The 25412-nt window shown below is 55.2% G+C and overlaps 1 protein-coding gene across 6 annotated transcripts; it reads right to left on the reverse strand.

Moving 5' to 3' along the window:
* Positions 1–8515: 8515 nt before the first annotated feature.
* On the reverse strand, positions 8516–20779 carry NKX2-2 (NK2 homeobox 2). Of its 6 annotated transcripts, XM_055104536.3 has the most exons (4): positions 13018–13290; positions 12609–12819; positions 11430–12133; positions 8518–10504 (listed from the first exon to the last, which is right to left on the reverse strand). In XM_055104536.3, the coding sequence occupies exons 3-4, from the start codon at positions 11686–11688 to the stop codon at positions 9942–9944; spliced, it is 822 nt and encodes a 273-aa protein (XP_054960511.1). In that variant the 5' UTR covers positions 11689–12133; positions 12609–12819; positions 13018–13290; the 3' UTR covers positions 8518–9941. The 6 variants fall into 6 exon arrangements, with proteins under 6 accessions (XP_063457102.1, XP_054960511.1, XP_034803669.1 ...); XM_034947778.4 differs by lacking the exons at positions 12609–12819; positions 13018–13290 and adding an exon at positions 20604–20779; XM_055104534.3 differs by lacking the exons at positions 12609–12819; positions 13018–13290 and adding an exon at positions 19735–19927.
* Between the last annotated feature and the right edge of the window lie 4633 nt (positions 20780–25412).

Consider the following 25412-nt stretch of genomic DNA (forward strand, 5'->3'; position numbering starts at 1 on the left):
CAGGACACAGACACACACTGCGTGTTTCGTTCCATCCTGTCTCTAGGGGCCTGCACTCTATCTTCTCTGCTCTTTTCAATAGGATTTAGGCTAAAAAACAAAACAGAAAAGTCTGAAGCAGAGAGAAATTCAAGATAGAACTCTAAGACCATGTGGCTTAAACAACAGAAATGTATTTTCTTACAGGTCTGGAGGCTGGAAGTCTAGGATCAAGGTGTCAGGAGGGCTGGTTTCTTCTGAGGCCTCTCTCCTTGGCTTGCAAGTGGCATTTCCTTCCCATGTCCTCACATGCCCTCCCCTCTGCGTGTCTGTACCCTGATTTCTTCTTCTGCTAAAGACGGCAGTCATACTGAAGTACGGCCTACCCTAATGAATTCATTTTAACCCAGTTAGCTCTTTAAAGGTTCTATCTCTAAATACGGTCACATTTTAAGATACTGGGGGTTAGGACTTCAACATGAATTTTGGGGCACATGGCTCAGCCACTCATCTCCACAGCCTCTTCTGAGGAATGAGAGTGGCTCTTTCTGCATGCAGTTGTCACACCCTGTGCCTGTGTCATGTGTCCCTGTGCCTTGAGTGTCCAAGTCAAAAGTAACCATGTGGGCTGGACTTCGAGAAGCCACTTGCCCCTCAGGTGTTTTGGAAACTGAACCTGACCAATGGGGGCTCTGCAAACCGGAGGTGCCTCCCTGACCCAGTCAGATTCTCCCTCTAGGAAGGGGGACTGCCACATTCTGGGAGCTCCTTTGTCATAGGAAAAGACCAAGTCACTGGCTTTGAGGATGGGTCCTGAGGGAACAAGTGCCATAGTTCTGGACCTGCACGAGGGCAGCTGTGTGTCCCAGGCTTGGCCATGAGAAACCAGAGAGATGGGCCAGCTGCTGTTTAGTCTCCATGTCCCTCACTACATAGTTCCCTGTGCTAACTGCCTCCTTGCAGCCCAAAACTCTACTTAGTACAGAAAGATGCATCAACAATGGACATTCCCAAGGAACACATGGGGAAAGAGGCCATTAAGATAGGCCCTTAAGTCATGAGTGACCTCTGGAGACCAATGCTAGGTCTAAGATAAAGGCAGAGTAAGAGCTCAAGTGTCTGTGTCTTTGGGGTCCCCCAGATGCAGACCCTGAGACAAAGATTCATGTGCAAGTAGTTAATTGGGACCAACAAGGAAATGGAAAAATGAGAAAGTGAAGGGAAAAAAAATCAACACGAGAGGTGGTAATGAGAAGATTGCCACTGAAGACAACTAGGACTCAGTCCCACCGGGGGCCTGTGGGAAATGGCGAACATGTCTCAGGGTTGTTCCACCTGGGGCCAGGAAGCTGGGCCATATATCCTGCAACCTCCACCTGAAACTGCGTGAAGACCATGAACTCCCCAGCCCTAGCCACTTGTCTAACGGGCCCAGCACCCTCCTGCTCACCTCCAGGCAGAGACTTGCAGATGCTGGCAGCGGGAAGCCAGCACAAGGGAAAAGGGAGTGCACAGGGGCTGTGGGCAGTGGCTGCATTCTGCGGCAAGCTCTGCCTCCTCCCCTGAGTCACAGAGCAGGAGTTCCAACCACAGCTCTCTCTGCTCAAAGCAGCTGGCTGTTCACTGGGTGAAAAGGACTGCTGATTTCTGAGCGATGCCTTGTGGTCAGACCATCAAGTATCAGATCCTCTGTCAGACACAAAAAGCTGATTCCTTTTGTTTTACCTTCTACATCTAACTATCCTTCATTTCACACCCATTCCACACAATTCATCTTACCCTACAGAGGCTGATGGGGTAATTCTTTTATTTTGTAGCTAGTAAAGAAACATGGAAAGATCTGGAAGTAGATACTTAAGTAAAATTCCTTTTAATAATTCTTGTGGTTAGACACAGTGGCTCACATTCGTAATCCCAGTGCTTTGGGAGGCCAAGGTGGGAGGACAGCTTGAGGCAGGAGTTTGAGACCAACCTTGGAAACACAGTGAGACCACATCTCTACACAAAAATAAAAAATAGCTGGGCACGGTGGTGCCTGCCTGTGGTCCCAGCTCTTGGGAAGGCTGAGACAGGAGGCTCTTTTGAGCCCAGGAGTTCAAGGCTGCAACGAGCTATGATAGCATCAATGAACTACATCCTGGGTGTCAGGGCGAGATCCTGTCTCAGAAAAAAAATGAAACAAAACAAAACAAAAAGTTGCAAATCTCTCAGATTAGGGAGCCCAACACTATGCACAGAAGAACAAGTTAACTTATTTTACCTTTTCCCCACATTAGGCAAAAAAGTAATCATTTAATTAAAGCAGTAAGATCAATTGGCTACTGAAAAATCTATTTTTTTGGTACACTTTATCATCCTGGGCGGAGAGGGGAGTTGCTCATGTCATCGAAACCATGGAAGGCCCAGGCCCAGGCCCAGGAGTGAGAACAGGCTCCGGAGTGTGCCCCTCAGGTGCACCCTCAGCCTACTCCCCCTCAGTTCTCGGGGGACACTCGCTGGCCGGGATGGCCACTTGGCACCCAGTGGAGGTGCTGGTGTACATACAGGCTTCCCCGAGGATGCCAAGGGGTTGGCCCAGCCCCCACCAACCAGGATGGGACCTGGGCACTGGCTGCCAGAGGAGAACTGGCAGAACCCTGCCCCGTGGAGAAGTCACCCAACTGCCTTCTGCAGAGTGGGAGGGCATCTTTGTCCTCCCCCACCCCTGCCCACTCTTCTGGAATAGGAGAGGACGCCCTGGTAGATCCCACCTCCACTTCCAGAATGCTTTTCTTTGTCAGAACACTGGCTTGATTATAAGATCGGGTGCTTAACTTCTCTGAAACAGGCTCCTCTGCAGAAGGACAGATTGGCTATGATGATCTGATTAGACGACGAGGAGAAGGAGCCTGGCCTAGAAGGTGCTCAGTACGTGGCAGCGGTGATGGTCATCGTCTTCAGGTGCGAGAGAGGCTGGGGTCAGCGACCTGGGGCTTTCTTTGTATCATTTTATGAAGAAAGGTAAAAATACCACAGGCGAGAACAAGCAACAAAGGGCGGATGAGATTTTTCATCTGCAGCTTTGAATTGATACCTTTAAGTATTGAGCTATTCTTTTGTTAGGACAGAACACGTTATTCCATTAGAAGGGAACATTTTGGGGTGGTGGAAGTGTTCCACGTCCTGTGTGGGGTGACAGTTACACGCATGTCACATCAGCAGCCGGAGGAGGGAGGGGAGAAGGGACGGGCTGGATAACTTCAGCCTCTTCATCGCACTCCAGGCACCAAGTGCAAGGGCAGGGAGTTTTCATTATTTAGGGAATGCAGCCCTGGTGTAGAGGACACCTCGCGGAGACATCTCGAATCCCGCAGGTGTCTGAGCTGCGCTGCGCGCCCCAGCCGGGAAGCCTTTTCTTATCCAACCGCGCCGCCCCGCGGAAAGCCTGGGTACTGCAGACGCCCTCACCGGCCCACCGACAGGTGGTTTTGAAGCGGGGGCTTAGAAAAGTAAAGGGGACAGTGTTTGGAGCCACGATGCCTTTGATGTGAGGCGGTTCCACCCAACAATCAACGAATCAAGCTGGAACTGAAGGCCCTGCTTTTGTTGGGGGGAGGACCTTAAGGAATGTCACCCTCTTGTCCCCTACCCTCTGCCCCACGCCCAGCCTCTCAGAAGGCACCAGGCGTGAGTAGAGTGCGAGGCATCCACACCCTCGTGTCCCTTCCATTCCCGGACACCTTTGCACCCTAGCCGAGGCCTCAGCACGGAGTGAGGGTTGCCTGGGGTGCCCTGCTGGGTGGGGGGCGTTCTTGCCTCCTGGGCCCTGACCCCACGGTCTGGGTCGGCGAGGCGTCTCCCCCTGGCGTCTGGACTGTGCGCCTGCCCCGCTTCCAGGCGACGAACGGCAGGAGCCGGGGGTCCGGCGGGACCCGGATCCAGGGCGGGCGGAAGGCGAGGGTCTCTCCTTCCCAGAACCCCCGCCCCGCAAACCTGCAACCAAACCGGGTCCCTCCTCCGCATCGCTCCCGCGCTCCCGGGCCGCCTCCCCACGCGGGCACCCACTCTCCGGGCCCTCGCAGCACCGCCCTCTCCGCGTCCACCCGCGCGGCCGACGCCGCCAGGGGCCCTGAGATCGCGGAGACAGCGCGCCCTGGCGCCTGGCGGGGCCCTCCCAGTGGCCAGAGCGCTCCGGGACCAGTCGGCTGTGGTCTGGCCCAAACACGATGGAAACCGGGGCTGGGACTGGCGGTGGTACGCACGTGGAGAAGAGGCATGGAGGGAAAACCACAGCCGAACACAGGTCGACTCGCACCTCCCAGGCACCCGCCGCCGTCTGACTCGCGGCTCTCCCCAAGGTTCCGACTCGCCGCCACCTCTTGGCACCACTCACCGGGCACCGACCCGGGCCGCGAGTCCGCTGATGCGCAGCTGCCTCCCGGCGGCTCCCGGGCTCTGCCCGGACCCGCGCGCAGAGACGCTCGGGAACGCTGGGCTTGGGCGCCTCCTGGCGGCGGCAGCACGCGGCACACGCTCGGTTCTCCGGCCCGAGGGGGCGCGTGGAGCGTACGCGGGATCCGCGCGAGGGCCTGGGCTGCTGGCCCACATTTCCCCGCTTGCTCGGATGGCGGCGCTGAGGCCTATTCGCCTCTTTATTAATAACGATGCCTCGGGAGGGAAAAAATAGAGACTTTAAAAATCAGAGTGCGAGAGAGGAGTGTGTGTGTGTGTGTGTGTGTGTGTGTGTCTCGGGGCGTTGGTGAAAGCAATAAAACTCAGATCGCTTCCTTGGCGAGATAGCGGCGGCTATAATGCGCCGGGGGGATCAGGGGTTTATTTGCAGATCCTGGATAAAAGATGATATATCGACACGGTTTAGAGTGTCACTGCGCCTGGCCTCTCAGGAAGCCACAAGTACATATTTCCTGAAATACCGCCCAGCACGGTATCTAATCCGCCCGCCACTTAACACCGGGAGGGGAACTTCAGCACCGCACAAGCGCGCTCCCGGTTTCCTGGTTCTGGGTGGGGAGAGCCCAAACGGGAAGGATCTGGTATGCCTAGACGCCCCCTCCCCTGGCCTTTGTCTTCAGTCCAAGTAATCACTTAGCGATGGGCCTTAATAAATACGTCTGAGAACTGTCCTTATGCTCGGTAAATATTGGATTAGCTTTTCAATGACCAGGCTCTTGAAAAGGCTCGAGAAATACACACCAGGTCTCAACTAAGCCCAACAGTCAATAGGTAAGGAAATAAGTTATTTCCCCATCTGAGGTGGGGAATGTTGGGAAGGGGGGGCTTCCACTCTTACCAAATTATCTGATTCTACTAAATATGACCGTTGTACTAAATAGGAAAGGGGGCGCCTCCAAGTTTCCCATTAGTCGGAATTTCCACCAGCTCAGTTCTGCTCATTAAGGGCCGAATGACTTTGTGGGGAACATATCTGGGTTCCAGTTTTTATTTCCACAGAGCTCAGCATAAACTATTTTTGTTTAGTACATATGGTTTATTTGGGGACTGCTTATGAGAGTTTTGACCTGGCAATTGCAGGGGAGAAGGCATGACCCAAATTATTTCCGACTGCCTCGCGCCAATTTGGACCGCTTAGAGGAGGCAAAAAATGGGCAAATTCCTTGGAAGCCCTGCTGTGTCTCCCTGGTACTGAATTTTGTAAGCACGCGATACAGGAGACATTGAAAATTAAAGAGGAAGTATCTCCCTCCTCCAACATGGGGAGAGACGCTGTTGGAAGAAGTTTCTGAAGTGGTTTCCCATCGCACCAAGAGGCCAGTGGGATGGATCCCCGCGCATAATTCAAAGGAACGCGCGCGTCTTTAGCTCTTAGGGGTTGGTAACCAAGTGGTCCGGCCGGGCGCAAGTCGCCTTGGAACCGGCTGCAGCCCAAGTCTAGCTGGGCCCGGGACTGAGCGGCACCCTTGGCCTCTCAGAACCTTTCTCGCGGTGAGTGGAAAGGCGGCTCCGCGCGCAGGCGCTTCGGGGCCGGTCGGTTGCGAAATCAGGGGGTGGATTTTCATCTACCCAGGAGCCGCTAAGCCCGTAGGGGACCGAGCATCACCCAGGCCCTGGGTACCCTGAGTTGCCTCCTGAGCCCCAGGACGGTCCGATGGTGCAGAGCTCCCAGGCAGAAGTTAGTTTCCTGATACACACACAGCAGTGAGCAAAGTGCGCACAAGTGAGCCAAACCCTGAAGGCGCAGGTTCGCCGACTCCCATCCCAGCGTTAGAGTCAAGGAGACAGAAGAGAGGAAGGAGAGAAGTGAGGAAGGGAGAGAGATTATGAGAAAAAGAGATTATGAAAGTAGAGAAAGAGATTATGAGAGCGAGATTATGAGAAGAGAGAAAAAGAGAGATTTTGAGAGAGAGAGAGACAGAATGAGAGAGATCCAGCTTTCAGTGTCACGGGGCCTAGGCGGGGCAAGCGCCCTCCGAAGCCATCAAAGACAGGGGTGGCTTTTTCTCCCCTCCTCCAGCCTCCTCCCCAATAGATATAGCACGAATTTTTAATGCGTCTTCCTTTCACAGACAACAATACAGGGTTTGAAAGCCGGACACAATTTAGGTTTTGTGCGGGTCCCTCCTCGCGCTCCCTCGGCCCAGCTGGCCATATGGAATCCAGCATGGAGCCCGTGGATGACAAAGGGACCCAGTGACAAGCCCAACAAAACCCCAAGGAGACTTCTGCCTGACTCCGGGATTCACTGCCCGCGATAAGCGCGCTGAATGGTGCGGGGTGGGGCGGGGGGTGGGGGGGGGCCCTTCTCCTTCTTCCCCTCTCTCTGTCCCCGCGATCCTTTCTCTGTCCCTTTTTAATATGCACGCCTCTAACATCTCCGGCTCCCAGCTTTCCCATTGTGCGGTTTTGTACCGCCCGCTGTAGATTGGGCGAAGATAGACTGCTGAAGCGGACCCCGCGCCGGGTGCGCTCCCAGGGCGCTGGGGTTAGGGCCACACAGGGCTCCGCAGGCGCTTTTATTGACTCCATGGGGACCCGAGGACAGAGAGAGGCGGGCGCCGGGTCCATCTCCCGGGCTCCCGGCCGGCCGCAGGAGCGCACACCCAGATTGCAGGCCCGCGGTCCTGGCCACCGCTCCAAATTTGTCCTCAATGAGCAAGTGGTGGAAGCCTGCCAGGGTGAGGACCTTCCACGCTTCCCCCTTCCTCTCTGGAAACCTGAGGGTCTCTTGTGATCATTCTCACCCTGGAAGCCCTGGGGCCTGGAAGAGTCAAAATGGCCTCAGGCCTTCTGACAGCTCCGCTCCAAGAGACTTGAAACCCTCACCTTTCCTCCCAAGAGGATTTTGGGATTAGGGGAAGTTGCAAGTGGATGTTGAGTGGTTAGTACCAGGGCAGGTTGGGCGTTCAATTATTGCACAACAAACTATTTGGGAGAAATTCGTTGGCCTTTAAAAACAGTAAGACATAAGCCCCCAAACATTGCCAAGCTAGTGTGGAGAACAAAGGGAGACATTTTAGCATTTAGAAAAACTGCCCTTTCCCCGAGGATGAGCCCGGAGATGGGAAAGGACCTTTACTGGGGTATTAGAAAGACTTCCGAGCCCTCAGTTATCCAGGGGCGGTGTGGAACGCGGGAATAAAGTGTCATCGCGTCCCTGGGCTGCTGCGCAGAGTGCTATCGACGCACAGATTTGGTCGCACGGATAATCATGTTTGCTTTAGATATTGAATTAAACCTGATCATCAACTAGAGGGAGCGAGAAAGTCAGCTGGGACCGCTCCTTTTGCCCGGCCTCCTCACTGCCACCCCACCCCCCAGCCTTGATGGTGCAGCTTCGGAGAGAACAGAGATACAATTTCCAAATGCACCGACGTTCAGTCCCTCAGCGTCTCGCAGCACCCGCTGGGCTCTGAGCTAGAGTCCCAAGTATTTTTAGAAACCCGCGAGATAGAGGAGAAAGGCTCATCCTCCAGTTCGCCAGGCTTCCTAAGACGCTCCCCCGCGTGGCCAAGTGTGCGCCAGCATCCGCCAAGGAGATCTTCCTCCAGCAACAAGGGTGGGACGGAATCCGTTCCCCGCCGGAAAGATGGATGCGCCCTTCCCGGGCGTGCCCGGGGCTGTGTGCCCACTTCCCATCCGGGGAGCTCACCCCACCCCTAAACCTCTACTTCCTAGCAATTCACCCAGTTCCACGCTCAAGGGCTGACCTGGGGGGACCGCACACCCTGGTTCGGACCGCCGAACGCTGGAGGGAAGGAGGCCCGGGATCCAGTCCCCGGAGAGAGGCCTGGAAGCCGGGAAAGGATGGGAGCGGAAGGGAAGGGAGAGGCATGGTTTGCTGGGATTGCCAAAGATTCTCGCTCCCTGGCTTCCTGGGGCCAAAGATCCTAGGGAGGGCTGCAGTATCCCCGCCCTCCCCCGAGCCCAGAACCCCGCGTACTTCCCCCAAGCCCCCTAAGCCAAAGCCTCGCGCGCCCTGACCGTTCCCACCCCCAGCCTTAGCGGTCTCCTAGGTCAGCACCAGCCCGCAGATTTTGAAAAGGAGTGGGGAGTGGGGAGAAGGCAGCCAGTCTTAACCCCAGACCCCCACCCACCCACTTTCTTAGCGTGAGGTAAGTCAAATGCAACAAAGTGAAAGTCATCGAGTGTAGTGGCTTCAACAGCTTCTCAGGCTGAAGGAGCCACTCACAGATTTGGGCCAGAGAGGGGGGTTTGCTCTCCTCGCCTTTGCGGCTCCCGAAGTCACTTTTCCTCCCGTAGCCGGACGCCGCCGCCCGGGGTTCAGACAGCGCGGGAGACCAGGAGAGAGGCCGGGGAGGGTGGGCGACCCTGGGCTTCCGGCCGACCGCTCGCAGGCCGGAGGCCGAGCGTTCCCCTCCCCGCCCCAATCCTAGGCGCGGGGTGCAGCCTGTGGTCGGAGGGGCCTGCACCGGGAGCCCCGCCCGCCCCAGGGCCCCGGTACCCCCGGCCTCCCCGCCCGAGAGGAACCGCCTGTGGGAGCCCCGCGGGCGGCCGGGCCCGGCTCCCAGGCCCAGGCCTCCGGCCCGGCGCAGTAGGACAAACGGGAGGGCAGGGATTTTTTCTTTTTTTCTTTTTTAAACACAGGATTTTTATTAAAATTCTTATTTAAAAAATCGAAAGCTTTCTGCGCCCGGCGCTGTTGGGGAACCGCGCCGAATAGCTGAGCTCCAAGTTCGGGGCTGAAGGCCCGGAGGACAGGGCAGAGGGCTCCCTGCCTACAGGGTTTTCTTTTCCATATTTGAGAAATGTTTGCACAATAAAATAAAAAGAGAAAGGAAGAAAGCAGGGGAAAACGCAAAAAACAAACAAACAAACAAACAAACAAACAAAAAAACCAAACCCAAACAAACCACAAAGAAAGGAGTTGGACCCAGACGGGAAACAGGCCGGTCCTGAAGGTCATTTTGGCAACAATCACCACCGATATTTACAACGAAAAGCGAAATCTGCCACCAGTTGTCAGAACGTTTACATGGCCATAAATATTTAGCATTTTCTTATTTTTTTTAAAAAAAGGAAGAAATTCTCTATATTTTTAAAGTGTTCTCCACTTGCTTTAGAAGACGGCTGACAATATCGCTACTCACACAAACATATTTTACAAAATGCACGAAAGCAGGGGTGGGGGGGTCGGTCTTTTTCTCGTTTTCAAGTGACGACATTAACGCTGGGACGGTTTGGTCCCCCCGGGGAGAGGCAAAGAAGTGAAGCTGCGCAAACATTCTGTAAACACGGCGTAGAGTTCAGCCCCCTCCAAAGGTTCAGAAGGAGAGGCATGGGCAGAGCTGGGTGGGTGGAATCTGCCACTCCAAGGAGACGCAGGCAACCTCCCGGAGCCTCCCTAGTGAGCCGAGAGTCAACTCGACTCCATAATAATAATTATAATAATAATAATAACCACCATAAGGACCGAGGCCTCCTCGCCGCCACCGCCGCCGGGGTGGGGCCTGGGCCTGGGGCCGCGAGTCTCGTTGGGGCGGCGCTCACCAAGTCCACTGCTGGGCCTGGACCAGGGGGTGTGCTGTCGGGTACTGGGGGGTGCTGGCCGAGCTGTACTGGGCGTTGTACTGCATGTGCTGCAGCGACTGCGCGCTGTAGGCAGAAAAGGGAATGCCCGCCTGGAAGGTGGCGGCTGCCAGGTCCTGGGCTTTGAGCGCGTGACATGGTTTGCCGTCCCTGACCAAGACGGGCACGGCCACCCGGCGCGGCGAGGGCAGGGGCGTCACCTCCATACCTTTCTCGGCCCGGGCGCGCTTCATCTTGTAGCGGTGGTTCTGGAACCAGATCTTGACCTGCGTGGGCGTGAGGCGGATGAGGCTGGCCAGGTGTTCGCGCTCGGGCGCCGACAGGTACCGCTGCTGCCGAAAGCGCCGCTCCAGCTCGTAGGTCTGCGCCTTGGAGAAAAGCACTCGCCGCTTTCGCTTCTTGCCGGCGTCCCCCCCGCCGCCCGGGGTCTCCTTGTCATTGTCCGGTGACTCGTCGGCCGAGGGCTCCGGGGACTTGGAGCTTGAGTCCTGAGGGGGCGCGCCGGCAGCCAGACCGTGCACTGGGGGGAGGGGGAGAGAGAAGCGCGTCAGGCGTCTGGAGGCCGCGCGCAGCCTGCACCAGACTCGGAGCACCCTGGATCCTCCGTGCGACCCTGGACCTCCGCGCCTGGAAGCCCAGCCCCGCTGCCTTTGCCATGACCCCTGCCTTCCTCTACGCCTGACGAAGACGTCGGGGCCTCCCAGGGTAAAGAGGGAAATCCGTAGGAGTGGGGGCTAGGGGCTCGCGTTTCAAGGGGCTCACATAGTGTGGGTGAGAATTTTGGTGGGGGAGTGGCACTGAAGATCATCGCGGGTTAAGGGCTCCGGCGCCCTTAAGCGGTTTCCTCTCCGGCGAGACGTGGGCAGATTTTTAAAAGAAATACCCCACAATCCCAGCATTGATCGGCTCGGCCATTTAAGGCAGGTTTTTGGGGGCTTTCGTTTCTGCTTTCGGGCCTTCTAGACACCCCCTGCACTGCACAAAGCGTCCTCTATGATCGCGCAGGGGGCAGGGTGAGCTATTTATACCCGGGCCACCCGAAGCCTCCCCACCCTCCACCCGTACCCGGACGAGGCTCGCTGACTACCTCCAGGGCGCCAGGCCAGTCCCTCCCAGCGGCCGGAGTCCGGGGGCTGCGGCTGGAGCCATCAGTCCGGGCTGACATCATATACCAGACCCTGGGAGGTATAGCCCTTCTCCCTCTTTCTCCTTAATTTCTCGCATTGAAAAAAATTTTGGAGACCAAGTTCTTTCCCGGAACTAAGGGGGCTTGAAGAGGAGGGCAGAGGACATCCTATACAAGTGTTAAAAATCTTTCTACGGATCCGAGTGAGGGGGTCCGGGCTTACATGGCCCCTTCCCCTTTCACTCCCAGCGTCCAACCCGGGCTGCGGCTGCAGGAATGGAGGGGACCACGGCCTCGGCAGCCAAGTTTTGCTACTTACGGGAGTACTGAAGGCCCTCGGTGCTGGCCAGCCAGCGCGTGTACGGGTTGTCGCTGCTGTCGTAGAAGGGGTTCTTCAGGGGCAGGCTCTGCACCGCGTCCAGGGCGCCCTGCCCCAGCGGCCCGGCCCTCTTGGCTGGCTCGGGCCCCTCGTTCTCTTCCTCCGGACCTTCGGCCACAGAGCCCTCCTCATCGTTGGTGTCCGGCAGGTCTAAGATGTCCTTGACCGAAAACCCCGTCTTTGTGTTGGTCAGCGACATGGTTCGAGACCCCAAAATTTATGTCGCAAAGTTGTAGCTTCACTTGGTCAATTCGTGGCGCTCCCCTGCCCCGGCGGGCGGGGGAGGGGGGAGTTGGGGGGAGGGACTGGGGGAGGGGAGGGGGGAATTGGCTTTAATTATTGGGATAATTATTATTTTTAAAAAGAGAAAGAAACTGGGGATGGGGAGGAAAAAAATGAAGCCCAACCCAGTGCCTCTCTCTGTCTTCTTTGAAAGCACGCGGAAATGGACGCAGGAAGCCGGGCGGCCTGCGCGCCCAGCGCCGCGGGCCCCGGCCTTAGTTTCTAACTCCAGGAGGGGTGCCAAGGCGGCGTCAGCTCGGGCTCCGGCGGCCGCTCGGCGCGCGGTGGCGGCTGGTGGCGAGGAAAAAATGGGCCATTGCCCGAGCGATCAGTCCATATAAGGCTGGGCTCCACTCACGAACCTGGGGAGGGGGGGAGAGGGGGAGAAAGAGAGGGAGGGAGGGAAAGAAAGAGGGAGGGAGGGGGAGCGAGAGAGGGAGCGGGAGAAGGGTGGAAAAAAGGGGGAAGAGATATTAAAAACGCAAAGGTTGGCCACGTGTGGGCGGGTCTTGGGAGTCAAGTGGATGAAGACAGTATTTGCAGATGTGAAATTGTGGGTTTTGGGGAGCTCCGCGCTCCCAGCCAACGGCCCTCTAGAGCAAGATGAGAGGTGTAACGTGTCAATTAATTGCAAAGACGGGGCGAGCCTTTTTTTTTTTTTAAACCCAGTATTTGCATACAAAGGGCCACCGCGTCGCTCGCGAGTCCACACACTTGAAAGGGCCGTTTTAACAAATTGCATCTTAAAAAAGATGGGGGTGGGGAGGAGGAGGAGAGAAAACAAAACAGAAACCAGGAGGAGGGAAAAAATCCTCTTTAACATTCACCGGTTCCTACCTCCCTGCCCCCGCGCGCCCACCCCAGGCAAGCCGGAAAATTGGCGATTTGTGGCGCCTTTGGAAAAGGGGGAGGGGGCGAAGGCCGAGCTGCGGAAATCTCTCCTTTCCATCGCTGGTGGTTCCCTAAACAAGATCCGGTTCAAATGGCAAGAGCCCAACTTCTGTAAGCCTCCTAGGTCAATATTTTGGTTGAGGCTTAAGGATGAGTGCTAGAAATGACAAGGCAAGTAATTGATTCCAGTTAACCGCGAGAGAGCCCGAAACCCAGGAGAGAGCTCCGCTCCGGGCCGGCCAGAGCCACCACCAAGCGACCCGCCCCCTTCCAGCCGCCCTTTATTTGCTAAAGACTCATTTATTTCCTTCACTCCGCCTCCCCCCACCTCCCACCCCCAACCCCCCGCCTCCACCTCTCTGCGGCCAAGGAGGACGCGCAGTTCACTTTCTGCTTTGCGGGCGGTCCCGGGGAGGGCGGGGTAAGAGTGAGGAGCTCCAACTTCGGCTGGGGTCGGACCCTGGCCCTGCTGCCTCTGGGGGCCTCTTTCCCCGGGTGGAGGAAAGGGCAGACGGCCCTGCTCTTTCCTGCCCTCTATTATCCCTCCCTCTCGGGCCCCCTCCCTCTCCAGCCTCCGGCTAGAGGTGGAGCAGCGGGAAGGCGGCGGGGCGGGATTGCGGGGGTGGGGGTGGGGGTTGTGTCTCCAGCCTGGGTGAAGACCCAGAAAGCTGCGGGGGAGGGGGGTCGCTGGGTGGCCCGACGATGCCCCGTTTTCTCCCCAATTTTCTTCTCCCACGCGGGTTCTTTAGTATGGTCTCTTTTTGGACGCCTTGGGCGCGTTCGGAGTACGCGCTCCACGTTTCCAGGTTAAGTCAGGTTAGTGTGAAGTTTCCAACCACTCTCGGCTCTGGGAACTGAACTTTCCCGGGACTTGCACTTCCTCCTCGGCGCTGGGGTTGGAAAAGACCACGCCGCATTTACCACCCCTTCTTCTAGTTAAAACTTTTTTGGAGGGGCGCAGGGGGGTAGATTGGCTACCTGATGCTCGTTCGCCCCAGAGGAGTGTCAGGAAGGAGCTTTGTCTGGGGGCAGGGAGGGGCACAGAAGGCCACCCCTGCGGGGTCCAGGTCTAGTTTTCTCACAACCTGGGCTCCTCCGCGCGGGCCAAGCTGAGCGCGCGGGCACCAGGTCCTCCTCGCGCGCAGCTGCAGCGGCCGCCGCCGCGCCCCAGCTGCCCCCGGGTTGCCAGCGCCGGGTGAGGGCACCTCTCCCCGAGCCGCTCGGCGGCTTTCTGCAGCCCTAGCTGCCTCGCCCCCAGTATGTGACGTGGGTGACAATGGCCCAGGTTAGAGCGAGCCCCTCGTCGGCGCGTCCTGGGTGGTCGGACCCGGGCAAACACAAATACAAACCGATTGCTAAGCTGCGGACAATGAGCGAAATGTAGACAAATGTCCCGCTCCCGTTGGAAGCCTTTGTCCCGGCTCGGTTTTTGCATTTATTTCAGTGGCGAAATAATACATGATTGACGCTCTCTTTCAATGTGTCCTAACTGTTTGGAATAAATCTAAGGTTGTTCCTAGTTGTCATGGCATTCAACCCTTTTCAATGGACTATCTCTTCATTCATTTCTGAATCCGTCCACAATATTAAGGAAACCCCTTCATGTCGACGCTCCCCGATTCCTCTTTCTCCTCCTACTTTTTCTTTTCTCCTTTCTCCCCCTCCTTCCCCCCTTTTTTCCCCTGGAAGAATTAGAAACTTGTTTGAATCGTCTTCCTCGAACCCGTTACTTTTCGTGCTTTTTTTTTTTTTTTTTTTTTTTTTTTTTTTTTTTTGCTCGCTTTCCGTCTCTGTCTTTCTCAGCGCCCCCCCTCCTCCGCCCTTTCACGTGGGAGCTCGTCGCTCTGCCCCGTCGGAGGAGGGAAGTGGGTTCTCCAGGAGTCGGGGAAGCGTCGAGTTTGGATCCAGGGGCGGGAGTGGGCCTGCCACTGCTATTGTTAACTCAGCTGCTAAATAAATAACTGGAGAGAAAAAAAGTTCCTCAACCCAAGCGTTGCAGCAAAGACCCTCCTTTTGTTCCTCCTCTTATTCCTCAGTCCTAAGGGGGTGGAGGCTCTCTTGGGGTCCAGGGCAGCCACTAGGTTGGGGACCCAGAATAGGACCTGGTTGGGCCAGGCAAATTCTTGGGTCAGGTGGCAAAGGGGTCTTTGGCAGCAAGTGTCGTTTCTCGCATATCCCCAGAGCCCTCTTAGGTGGGGGAGTGCCCGCAGAGGCCTCCCAAAGCGTGTTCATTTCTTCAGCTGGGAACCACCTCGCTGAAGTTCCATGTAGTTCCCAACTTCTCTCCCCCTTCCCCAGCATAGTGACCCTTTCTTCCCAGGATCTAAATCAGCACCGCTGCTATTGATCAAGTCCCCTCCCCTCACCCGTGGGAGCCTGCAAGGTCCGCAGAGCACCTGAGAGAGGATTGCTTTCCTAGGGGAATCCTGGCTCCTGGAATTAATCACGGGGAGGGAGTGCTGCCATAGGCGCCTAGAGAAGGAGGCCCTCAGCCCAGTTCTCAAAGGTCGGGTTTGCCTTTGCGCCTGCCCCTTAGCCTCAATGACCAGCCGAATCCTTCTGGGTCTCAGCTTGCGGTGTCCTCTTGTCGGAGCACCTGAGGCGCCCACTTCCCCTGCCCTCGCAGGACGCCTCCTGGACTCCGGCCCCTCCTACACTTTCACCCCAGCGAGTCTTCCAGTTTTTATTTCCCCTGGCCTAGGGGCAGCTGGGCAGGGAGGGAGAGAATTGGAGAGAGCTTCGGCCTTGCCTCCTCCGCGATCGGTGCTGCCGGGTCCACAGCACTCAGCCTCTCCCGGGACCTCGAGACTCATTTCCCCATCACTTCTCGTCCGTGTGGTTCCCGCGTCCGTTTCCAGAGCGTTAACATTTGCAATTGAAAAGGCGCTGGGAGACCGCTGGGAGGTCCGTAATTGAAGGGGAGAAACTGGGCTTGTTAGTGGAAGATCATAAAATGCAAGTCCCCCAGGAGCGGCCTGTGGACGCCGGGAGGCCTGCGCAGGCCCAGCTGGCGGCCAGGGCAAGTCCGGTGCCCAGAGCACAGTCCAGTGTCTCCTCAATTTCTTGGGCCCGGCTTGCGCCCAAAGAGCCTAGGGGCCAGGCGCCAAACGCACCTTTTCTGTCCCAATTAAACAGGTGATTGCATCCTGAGGACTCCCCAAGAGGCCTCCCCGAGAGTACCACAGCTAGGCCTTCTAGAGCCCAGGAGCTTTGGTTCTCCGCGATCCCGCACACCCGCAGGCTGAGAGGCCCTGTCCCGCTCCCTTCCCCCTCCGGAGGGTTCTTCAGTAAGGGCCCACCACTCCCACCCTGTCAGCGTCTGCCTGCACCAGTTTCAGCTCCTGGTCTCCCCCACTCGGCATTCTTTAGTAAATTCTTTCCAGGTACCATCTTGCACCCAAGCGAGTTCAATGTCCTCCGTTCCGTCAAGTTTGGGTTTGAGCTTTGGGCTCAGCTGCCGTGGTCTGGAGACCTCGTAGGCACTCTGCAAGATGCCTCGTTCTGCTGCATGCTTGGGGAGGAAGTTTAGGTGGGTGCTGGAAGTTCTGAACCCAGCGTGCCCCGGGCCGGAGGAGATTTGCTTGGTGTCTCCTTAGCGTCCCGAACACCGCGCACCCCTGCTGGGGTAACCTGAACAGCTGGACCCCCCAACTCGACCTTTATTATCAGCATTGGGGCTCCAGGTTCCGTACACATCTCTAGCTCTATTCATTCTTCCTAGGTTGAGAACGGACGCATTGGGAGTCCTACGCCCGGGGGAAAGGCAGGAGAGGGGAGGAAGAGAACCTGTGCCCCTGGAAGCTAGAGGAGAGCCCCGCTCTCTCTGCTGCTCTGGGTTCCGCAACGAATTGAGTTCGGGTTCAGGCGGCTGGAGCGGGCGCGGGGAGGCTGAACAATCGCCGGAGGCCCAGGAGGGGAGGCGAATGTACACAGGCTAAGTGGCCCCACTCCAGGACAAGTGGCCCTCTAAGTCGGCCCAGTGTTTACCTGTTTACTTTCCCAGGTAGCTCAAACACGAGCGCCTTTTCTGCGCTCCAGGGCACGGGGGCCGCCCAGAGGCACCCTGCTTTCCCGGCTTCTGCCCTCCCACGCCTCAGCTTTACGCCCCCTGTTGTGGGGGTGCGCTCTAAACAACAGCAAACCAGGCAAGAAAGGAAGATACAGGAAAGCAGGCGAGGCCTCGGCACACCCTACGGAGGGGAGCCTTTCTTGTGCCTGTGGAAGAAGTGGGCTCCGTGGACGGCATCCGACCCTTCCCCCATCTCTGTTCTGGGCACCTCTTTGGAGACGGCGCTCGCATCCTTCCCCGTTCAAGCCGGTGGTGAAAGCTTGCAGTGCAGGTACCTGCCCCCTGTCCTCCAGGGGAGTAAAGGGCAGAAAAAGTCTTCGGGGGTAGGGGTGGGGTCTTGGGGCCTGCTCTAAAGAGGGGGCGACCTTGAGGAGCCCAAAGCTTCAGCAGCCCTAGGCGGCACACCTCACACTCCCCACCCACAAAAGCGCTTCCAATCATTAAACACACAAGGTCTTTTCCCTTTATTTGGAAACACTAATTTGTTTGACTTCATTTCATTTCTTCGTCTTTTTTTTGGAATGAAAAAGGGTTGAAAAGAAACTCCTTTCCTGGTACAGTATGTGGCTGAGCTCTCAGGCCCTCGCACATCCCATCTCAGATAACAACCTTCAAGTGGATTAGTTTATTGTCTGGTTAGCGCCAAGGTGCAAGCGTTTGTCTTCATTCACTCCGGAAACAAAGCGCGTTGCACCTTCCTGCTCCAGCAAGGATTAACGGCGCGGACACAAAGGTTTTGTCGGAGGGGGAAGGTTTATTTTATCTTGGGTTGGAGACTCAGAGCGTGGCATGCACTTGAAATCAATGGGGAAGGAAAATGTCACCCAATCTGGTCCCTGAGTGTAGCGATAAAGACGTTCACCTTAAGGATGGCATCTCCAAAACAGCCCCACTTTGGCTTCGCCTTCCAATGCGGGAGCAGGGGCTGCAGGAAGCAGAGGTGTCAGCTCTCACGTCCTGGATGAAAGAAATAGGGGAATGTACCCCAGGAGTACTACCCCGTGCTGGGACCTTTGCTAACCAGAAAATGAAAATCAATCCCAGCTCCAATTGCCCTCACCTTCTGCCCCCAGAGAAGGAAACAGGGTCATAGGAAATCCCTTCTGTCTGTGGGGTGGCAGAGTGGAGTCTCTGGGTTGGGGAGGCCTAAAGCTGTGTGAGTCTGCAACTTTGGAGAGGCCAGACCGTGCCCGGCAGATCTCTGGCAGGAGAGACTCACAGCCATTGGACAGGTGGACGAGAAAGTGGGCATTAGTGTGAAAAGAAAGGAAATCTCAGCCTGCTTTGGGTTCAAGCCTAAGGTGAGTTTTTTTTTTTTTCCTTTGGTCCATATTATATTAACTCTTTAAATTGCCCCAGGAAGGGAAGAATGAGTGGATGCCTCCCAGATGGACAATCCTCCCAAGTCAACTAAGAAGGAGTTGGGTAGATAAGTTCTCCAGGCCCAGAGACTGAGTTCAGATTCTGTGTCTGGGGGAAAATCCCCACCCCGTTCCTACAGAGTGGCGGGAATCCCATTGATGCCACGGAGAGAACTGATCCTGGGACCTAGAGCCTGGAGTCCCCCTACGATTAACTGTGGGTGCAGGAGGAAGGCATCTAGGTGAGCTCCCTTCTCCCTATTCTTTTTCAAGGCAAAATATACAACACTTTCCCAATTATCTGCCTCCCTCCCACCACAAAAGGGGCTAATATCTCCCAAGGATGTAAATAGTAATAGAAATTAGTATTTGTCTTTCTATTAATCAGCCTCATTGTGTGGGCATAAGACCCTGCGGGCATATGTTAGGACTTTGATAAATGCACTTTAATGAGATCTTTAAAAATGCATCCAATAAAATAAAAGGCGAGGAAAGCCGTTTAACTTTCATGGATGTTAAATTGAACACGAACTGTGGCTCCGGGCACGCTACAAAATGGAACCGGCCTCTCTCCAATATTTTCTTTAAAAACCTAGCTTTAAGCCCCCCTCGGGCCAAACGAGCCTGTCCCAGCCAATCCATTATCACCGGTTTATTGGGGAACCAAACGCCACGTCCCCCTGGGCGAACTCCTTGGCTTTATTCGTTCGCGCTGCTCTAATGACTAAATATGTTACAATGAGATTACGCATCGTCAGTGTTGCCTTCAGGAACGTTCTTTCAGCCAAGCCCGACCTTCCCCGGATGAGGGCGATTTCAATACGGGAGATCTGGGTTTCTCCAGGAAACACGCGCTGAAAGCACTCTCTTATCTGAATTTACTTCTTAACACGTGACAAAATCATTACCACAAGACTTTGGAAAACAAGCGGCTCTCCTAACGGGTTGCATTCAGCACTTAAAGCTGGGTCGGGCAGGCTGATGTGAAAAGTAGTTGTCGGTGGCGCGGAGAAGGCACGCTCTTAGCTCGACCTAAGGGCTGGGTCCGGGAAGGACAGGGAATGCACCCTTGGGCCCTCGGACACAGAGAGGGGGTTCCTAGGGCTCTGTCTCTCTCTCTCCAATGTGAGCCCCAGAGGTCCACAACCTTCCCCTAGACGCAACGTCCCCTTTCCATCCCCAAGAGCCACTAAAGTCGAGAAGGCGCCAGAGGAGCTCCAAAGGGCCTCCTGGTAGTGTGTGCGTGTGTGTTGTGGGAGGAGGTTGGGGCGGAGGGGGCGCCCCTCGGAGACAAGGACCCCACCGAGGTTCATTTCTGATCCTCTGGCGATCTCTACTGACACAAACGAGAACTGTCCGGCGCCGGGCGCGGCCCAGGCGACACTCGCCTCCCAAACTCCAGTCTTCAGTCGCCTCTCCAGAGACCTCAGTCCACTGCGCGGGCCCTCAGCCCCGGCTCCTCCTGTCTGCGACTCCCACCACTTGCCCTCGTGCTCATCACCACCGTCCCCTCACGTCCCAGTTCCGTCTGAGGAGAAGCCCCTGTCTCCACTGGGCGCCATCTCCAAATTACCTTCGGGACTTCTGCCTCTGTTTCAATCCCCGATCCCGAGCTCCCCGCGACGCACAGGGGGCGACTTACCCGGTGGAGGTGGGTGCAGCGGCCGCCCCTTCCTCACCGCGGCCCCGCCAGCCGAGGCGCAACCGGCCCCGGGCAATCGGGAGGGAGCTAGCCAGGCGCTCCGCGCGCCCGCTCCGCCTCCTACTCCCGGAGCTGCGGCGACAGCCCCGCCGCATTTCAAGGCGCGTCTTTATCTAGTACTCCACCTACCCGGACCCCCCTCGCTCTGCGCCCTTCCCCCACCGCGCGCCCTACCAGGCGGGGCTCAGGGGACCGCAGGCGGGGACCGCCGCGGGTGCCGCGCCCCTCCCTCCTCCTCCGCCTCCCAGCCCCGCACCTTCCCAGCCCCTGGGACAGTCCCGCTTTCCCTGACCGCACCGGAAAGTGCGGAGCGGCGGGATCACCTGGCCTCGGCGGCAGGTAAAACTTTTCCTGACTGCAGGCGCGACAGAGGGGCCCTGCCGGTCCTCGAGTGCTCGCCACTCCTGCCGTGATCCGCAAAGTCGGGGAGAACTTCGGAGGCCCCGCACTTGCCCACCTGCTGCGTCCGGACTACGCGGCTTGGGGACCGAGCCGAGTCAGGACCCGGGAGAGCGAGGGGCTCATAACCGGGGTCCGCCGTGAACCCGAGCTCCGGCGCCGCTCGGCGGCGACGACGGTGCCCCGAGACCCCTCTCTGCTGGCAGGCCGCGGTGACCGTGCCCGGAGCGCGTTCCCGCGCCGGGCGGCTGTGGCAGGAGGACCAGACAGTCAGCGCCTGGCAGCGAGGGCGACGCCGGTCTTCCTCCATCGCCACCGCCGGGCTCCGCTGCGGCTCCCGGGCTCCGCCGGGTGCCCCGCGCCATCCCCATCCCGCGTTCACCGGAAACGCGTGCGAGCTGGAGGCTCACCTGGAGCGCGGCTGCGCCGCTGGAGCCTCGGCTGGGCGAGCGCGCAGGTCCCGGCCGCTCTTTATCCCGAGTCGCGGGCGGCTGCGGAGTCGCGGGCGGTCGGGCGGCGGCTCGACGCGGCCGGCGAGCGCTCCCCCTCCCGGCTCCGGGCTCCTGGCTCCAGGCTCCCGGCCCAGCGGCCCCACCCTCCTAGCTCCGGCCCCGCGGCCACCGCGCAGCCCCAGCGGAGGGGGCAGCTCCCCCGCGCCGCGCGCGCTCTGTTTGTTTTCCTTGCCGGACTGACGTGAGTCAAAATATTGGCCATATGTTCAGCGGTAATAAATTGGGTATGAGCGCAAACACACTTGGGCTTCGATGGCTCTTTCAGCTGCCACATGGTAGGCTTTGCGGGGAGGGGGCTTCCACCCCGCCTCGGCCCCCTGCCCCCAAACGCGCGGGTAGATTCCCTCCCTCCCGCGCCCCTCTGAGCTGGAGATCTGGGACCCCAGGTTTCTCCTGACCCTCGCCCCTCCTCCGTCCCCAGCAGTGCCTTGGACTCCGCAGCTCCTGGCGAGCCCGGACTGCTGGTTAACAAGGTCGCCATCTATAAATTGCTCGGTCGCTAAGACGCCATAAAACCAAAGGGCCAGATGTGGCACGTTATTTATGTGTGAAACCGCGTTTACACTAGATACGCGGATCCAAGGCCGATAGCACGACTTCGCGGGAGGTCACAGACCTCTCGCCCCGGCTCCAGGCTCCTCCCCCAGCACGATCTCCTCTCCAGGTTGAGGGGTGTCTGTCTTCCTGGGAAAGGGATTCACCCCTGCAGCCCAGGAGGAAAGTGATTTCAGTGCGCTTGTGCCAAAATGCCACCTGTCCAGGATTAAAGGCAGTCTCTGGGGTTTATTTCCGTAGCTTTCCTCTTTCCCCTGCTCTTGGCTTCCTTTTATTACGGGCCCCTGGGAGGCTGTTTTATTTTCCAGGCAGTTGATACGTTTCATGGGACCTAGATCTGACACAGCAAGGGTAGTGTGCTGGAGATGCCCAACTCTGTGGGTGGGCGGGATTTGAGGGTGGGGTCTCCTGAGCCCTGAGGGAAGGATTTTGGGAAGTGGAGCAGTTCACCTGGCTGAGGGAGCACCTGAAATTATTCTTGCCTCGGGCGGTGGTCGACTCCAGTGTCGCATGTCACCTGCCTTATTTAAATTGAGGGGCAGCCGGAGCACTGGGAGAGGCAGCCCTGGCCTCGGAATATGGAATCCGGTGGCCCTGGGTGCTGCAGGAAAGGGAAGTAAATACTCTGCTCTAATAGAAAACAATCGTTTTGCTTTCCTTCTTCAGAAGGCGGCCTTAGGACTGCAGGTCCCCAAACTGGTCACCTCGCACTTTACTCACATGAATTCATTAACTGTCACTGTCTCTCCATTGCCATTATTTTACTATTTCTTGAAGTGAACCAATTCTCTCTGTGGTTAATAAGCACTGAGTCAGGCCCCCTACCTTCCTTTTCATCTTCAAAACACCTGGGGTTCCCTGAATGGCATCTTCCGTCTGGCCAAGGAAAATAAGAGATGAAAAATGTTGCCCTACTGCAGGGAAAAACATAAGCATTTGACTTTACTATTACCAGTTACCCCAGGTCTGTGTTCACTAGATAACTGTCCTTAGGTGGCTGTTAAGGGTGGAAAAATGATGCTGTTGAAAGAGGGTGGGAGAGAAGGGGAGAACCAACATGAGCTGGGGGTGGGGAGGAGAGACCCATTTGATAGGGGCAAAAAGAGCTATAAAATGAACCTCTGAACCTGAAGTGCTGAGCAGGAACAGTGACTCTCTGGGTTTGCTCTCTTGGGCTTTAGATGAGCTCCTAGAAAGCTTTAGTTAACTGCAGAAAAACCTGGGACTAGCTTCAGTGCTGCAGGAGTGGTTGATCTTGGGAAATTACACTGTTTTTCACTCTTTTTTCTTGGATTTTTACATCTTTATTTATGGTTAAAAACCAAACTATAGGGTCTATTTTTGGGTTTACATTACCTCCAAGTGGAAGCGCTGAGATTACAGATCAATTGCTTCTTTGGGTGAAAATATTGCTTCATGACCAAAATTAGACAAGGGGATTTGAAGGCAGGCCTTCACATTTGTAGTCTTCATGGGAATGGGTGTCTTTGTCTCACAAGTGCCCTGTGAAGAAGCTCATGCTTTCTTCCTGCATGTACCACAGATATGTGCTAGGCAGAGGATTGAGACGCAGACAAGGAGCTTAGAAAGTCAGTGTCTGGTGCTCCCAGGGTGGAAAACTGAGAGACACGAAGCAAAGAGTATATCAAGGCAGGCTTTACATCATTCCCTAGTTAGGAAAACCCATTTTAAACCAGCAAATGTAGCAGGGCATCTACTAGGTAACTGATAATAAAAATCCATGACAAAGAAGATGCAGTGGGGAGCAAGCATAAATGAAATACGACTACTTAGATACAACTCCTGTTTCTTCTCTTTGGCCTTATTCAGCAATCCGGTGCTAAACTTCATACGCTACATCCTCCAACCTCAACAGATTGCATGCTGTTCTTAGTTCCACCATCTTTTATGCTATTCTTACTTCAGAAACATTCCTGTCCTACTCATGGACTCAAAATTCATTGACTTTTCACACTGGAAAAACCTTCCTCCATGAAGCTCCCCCCAGACGCACCATCAGCTACAGTTGTTCCCCTCTAGGAGTGATCAGTTCTCACTTGCAAGTCAACACATAGTCAGCGGAAATAAATACTCTAGTGTGTTTTGACTTGAACTAGGATATAATGGAATTGTCTTGAAAAGAGTTATTCAAAGGTCTTCTCATGGAGAAGTTCTTTGCTTGTTATAGCTGTTGGCACTGCTATGCAGTTGATTCAATTAAGGAAGCTAAGTGCCTTGCTCACACCTTACCTTAGCCTCACGTGTGGCCTCCAGAGAGGCACCATGGAGGTGAGAGCTGAGACGGAGTCTGAAGGAAGTAAGTACCCCAACCCCAGACCACAAAGGGCTGTCAGGAAGCAATGTACTTCTGCAAAGATCCCAGTGCACAATGGGGAGCTGAAGATGGGCAATGCCTCTCCGTGTGCCCTCAGCAAGTGAAAGTTTGAATGTGCTCTCCAGCAGACTTGATGCTCTTCCTTCAGTTCCTTCAGCAGCAGAGCCAGAAGGCAAGAGTCATGGTCTTATGAGGCTCCTGGGCTTTCAGAAGCCAAGAGTAATACCAGTTCCTTCTTATCTCCTGCAGAGAACCAGAGAACTGGGATAACAGACACTGCAGGACACAGATTGTTTTGTTAAAGAGTTGGCCACAGCCAAATAATTTGGCAACATGTATAAAATCTTCAAGAAGCAACAATCAAATTCATCTAGAGACAGAAACCAGACTAGCAGTGGCCTAGACTTGGGAGATAGGGGCTGGGGGGCTGGGGAGTAAGGGCTGAGGGGTGTGAGGTTTCTTTTTGGGGTGAGAGAAATGCTCTGTGATTGATTTTGGTGATGTTGCACAAATCTGTGAACACACTAAAAGCCATATTCAGTAGACATTAAATGGGTAAATTAATGTACACATTAAATGGGTAAATTGTATGGTGTACGAATTACATCTCAATAAAATAAAGCTGTTTAAAAAGCCAATGCATCTCTTGTTTATGTGGGCTAGAAGGTGCTGGGATAGAAGCCAGGAGGGGAGGGAGGCACTGGGGGAAGACAGGTGATCCTGAAAGTTGTCGTCCATCTTCCCAATTTTTATTCTGAGTATTTTCAAGCACACAGAAAAGTTGAAAGAATAGTGAACATTTGGGTATCTTCCACCTGGATTCAACATTTGTTAGTATTTTGCCACATATACTTTATCACTCTATATAAGTGTACTTTCATTTTGCTGAACTATTTGGAATGAAGATTGCAGAAACTTCCCCATGGAATAGTTCAGCAGGCATCTCCTAACAATACAATTCTTCAATATAATCACGACACCATTACCACACCTTAAAAATTAACAATAGTTACATAATACTGTGTGATATTAATTCTTTATTTACATTTCTCACATTTTACCAAAAACAAAATGTATTTTTATAGCCAGTCTATTTTTTCCATATCCAGGACTTATTCAGGGCTCATGTACTGTATTTGGTTCACAAAATATTTTAATGTCCTTATGCTCTTTTGATTTACAACAGTCTTCCTTATCTTCCTCCCTCCCTCCTTTCCTTCCTCCCTCCCTGACATTGACTTTTTAGAACCCAAGGCATTTTTAGAACACCCTACATTCTGGATTTGCCAGATTGCTTTCTCCTGGTGTTATCTGCCTTGTTCTTCTACCCCCGCATAACTGGAAACTGGATGCCAGATCTGGAGTCATGATGAGGCATATGCTACACATTTGTGGGAAGAATGCCACAAGGTAGTGTGTCACATTGCATCTCATTAGGAGGCAAATCATGTTCTTCTATTAGACAGGCTAAGTTTGATCACTTGGTTAAGGTGGCGACCACCAAATCATCTCATGTGAATTAGTAAGTGATTGAGAAGTCACTGAGGGATAAGTGACCTTTGGCATTGTTTCAATATTCTTTGTCACTGAGTAAATATCCCCATATTCTCCAACAACTTTTCACCTAGAGGCTTGTAGCATTCATTGTCTGAATTCTCCCGTTTTTTTCTACATGTACTTGGTTTTTCTCCTCCATTTCCATTTCTTTTAATTTTGTTTTCCCTTGTAGTGTTTTCCTTCTCTTCAGTCCATTCTACTGGTGGCAATGAGGGACACTATTTATCTCAGCTGCTGGCATTCAAGACTAAATAATGATT

The sequence above is a fragment of the Pan paniscus genome, chromosome 21 (genome assembly GCF_029289425.2).
Source record: "Pan paniscus chromosome 21, NHGRI_mPanPan1-v2.0_pri, whole genome shotgun sequence".
NCBI lineage: Eukaryota > Metazoa > Chordata > Mammalia > Primates > Hominidae > Pan > Pan paniscus.

Excerpts from the sequence above, each read along its gene's own strand:
- NKX2-2 (XM_034947778.4), bottom strand. The coding sequence starts at position 11,688 with ATGTCGCTGACCAACACAAAGACGGGGTTTTCGGTCAAGGACATCTTA. Across the intron at positions 10,505-11,429 it reads CGAGGGCCTTCAGTACTCCC|TGCACGGTCTGGCTGCCGGC; the intron begins GTAAGTAGCAAA and ends CCCTCCCCCCAG.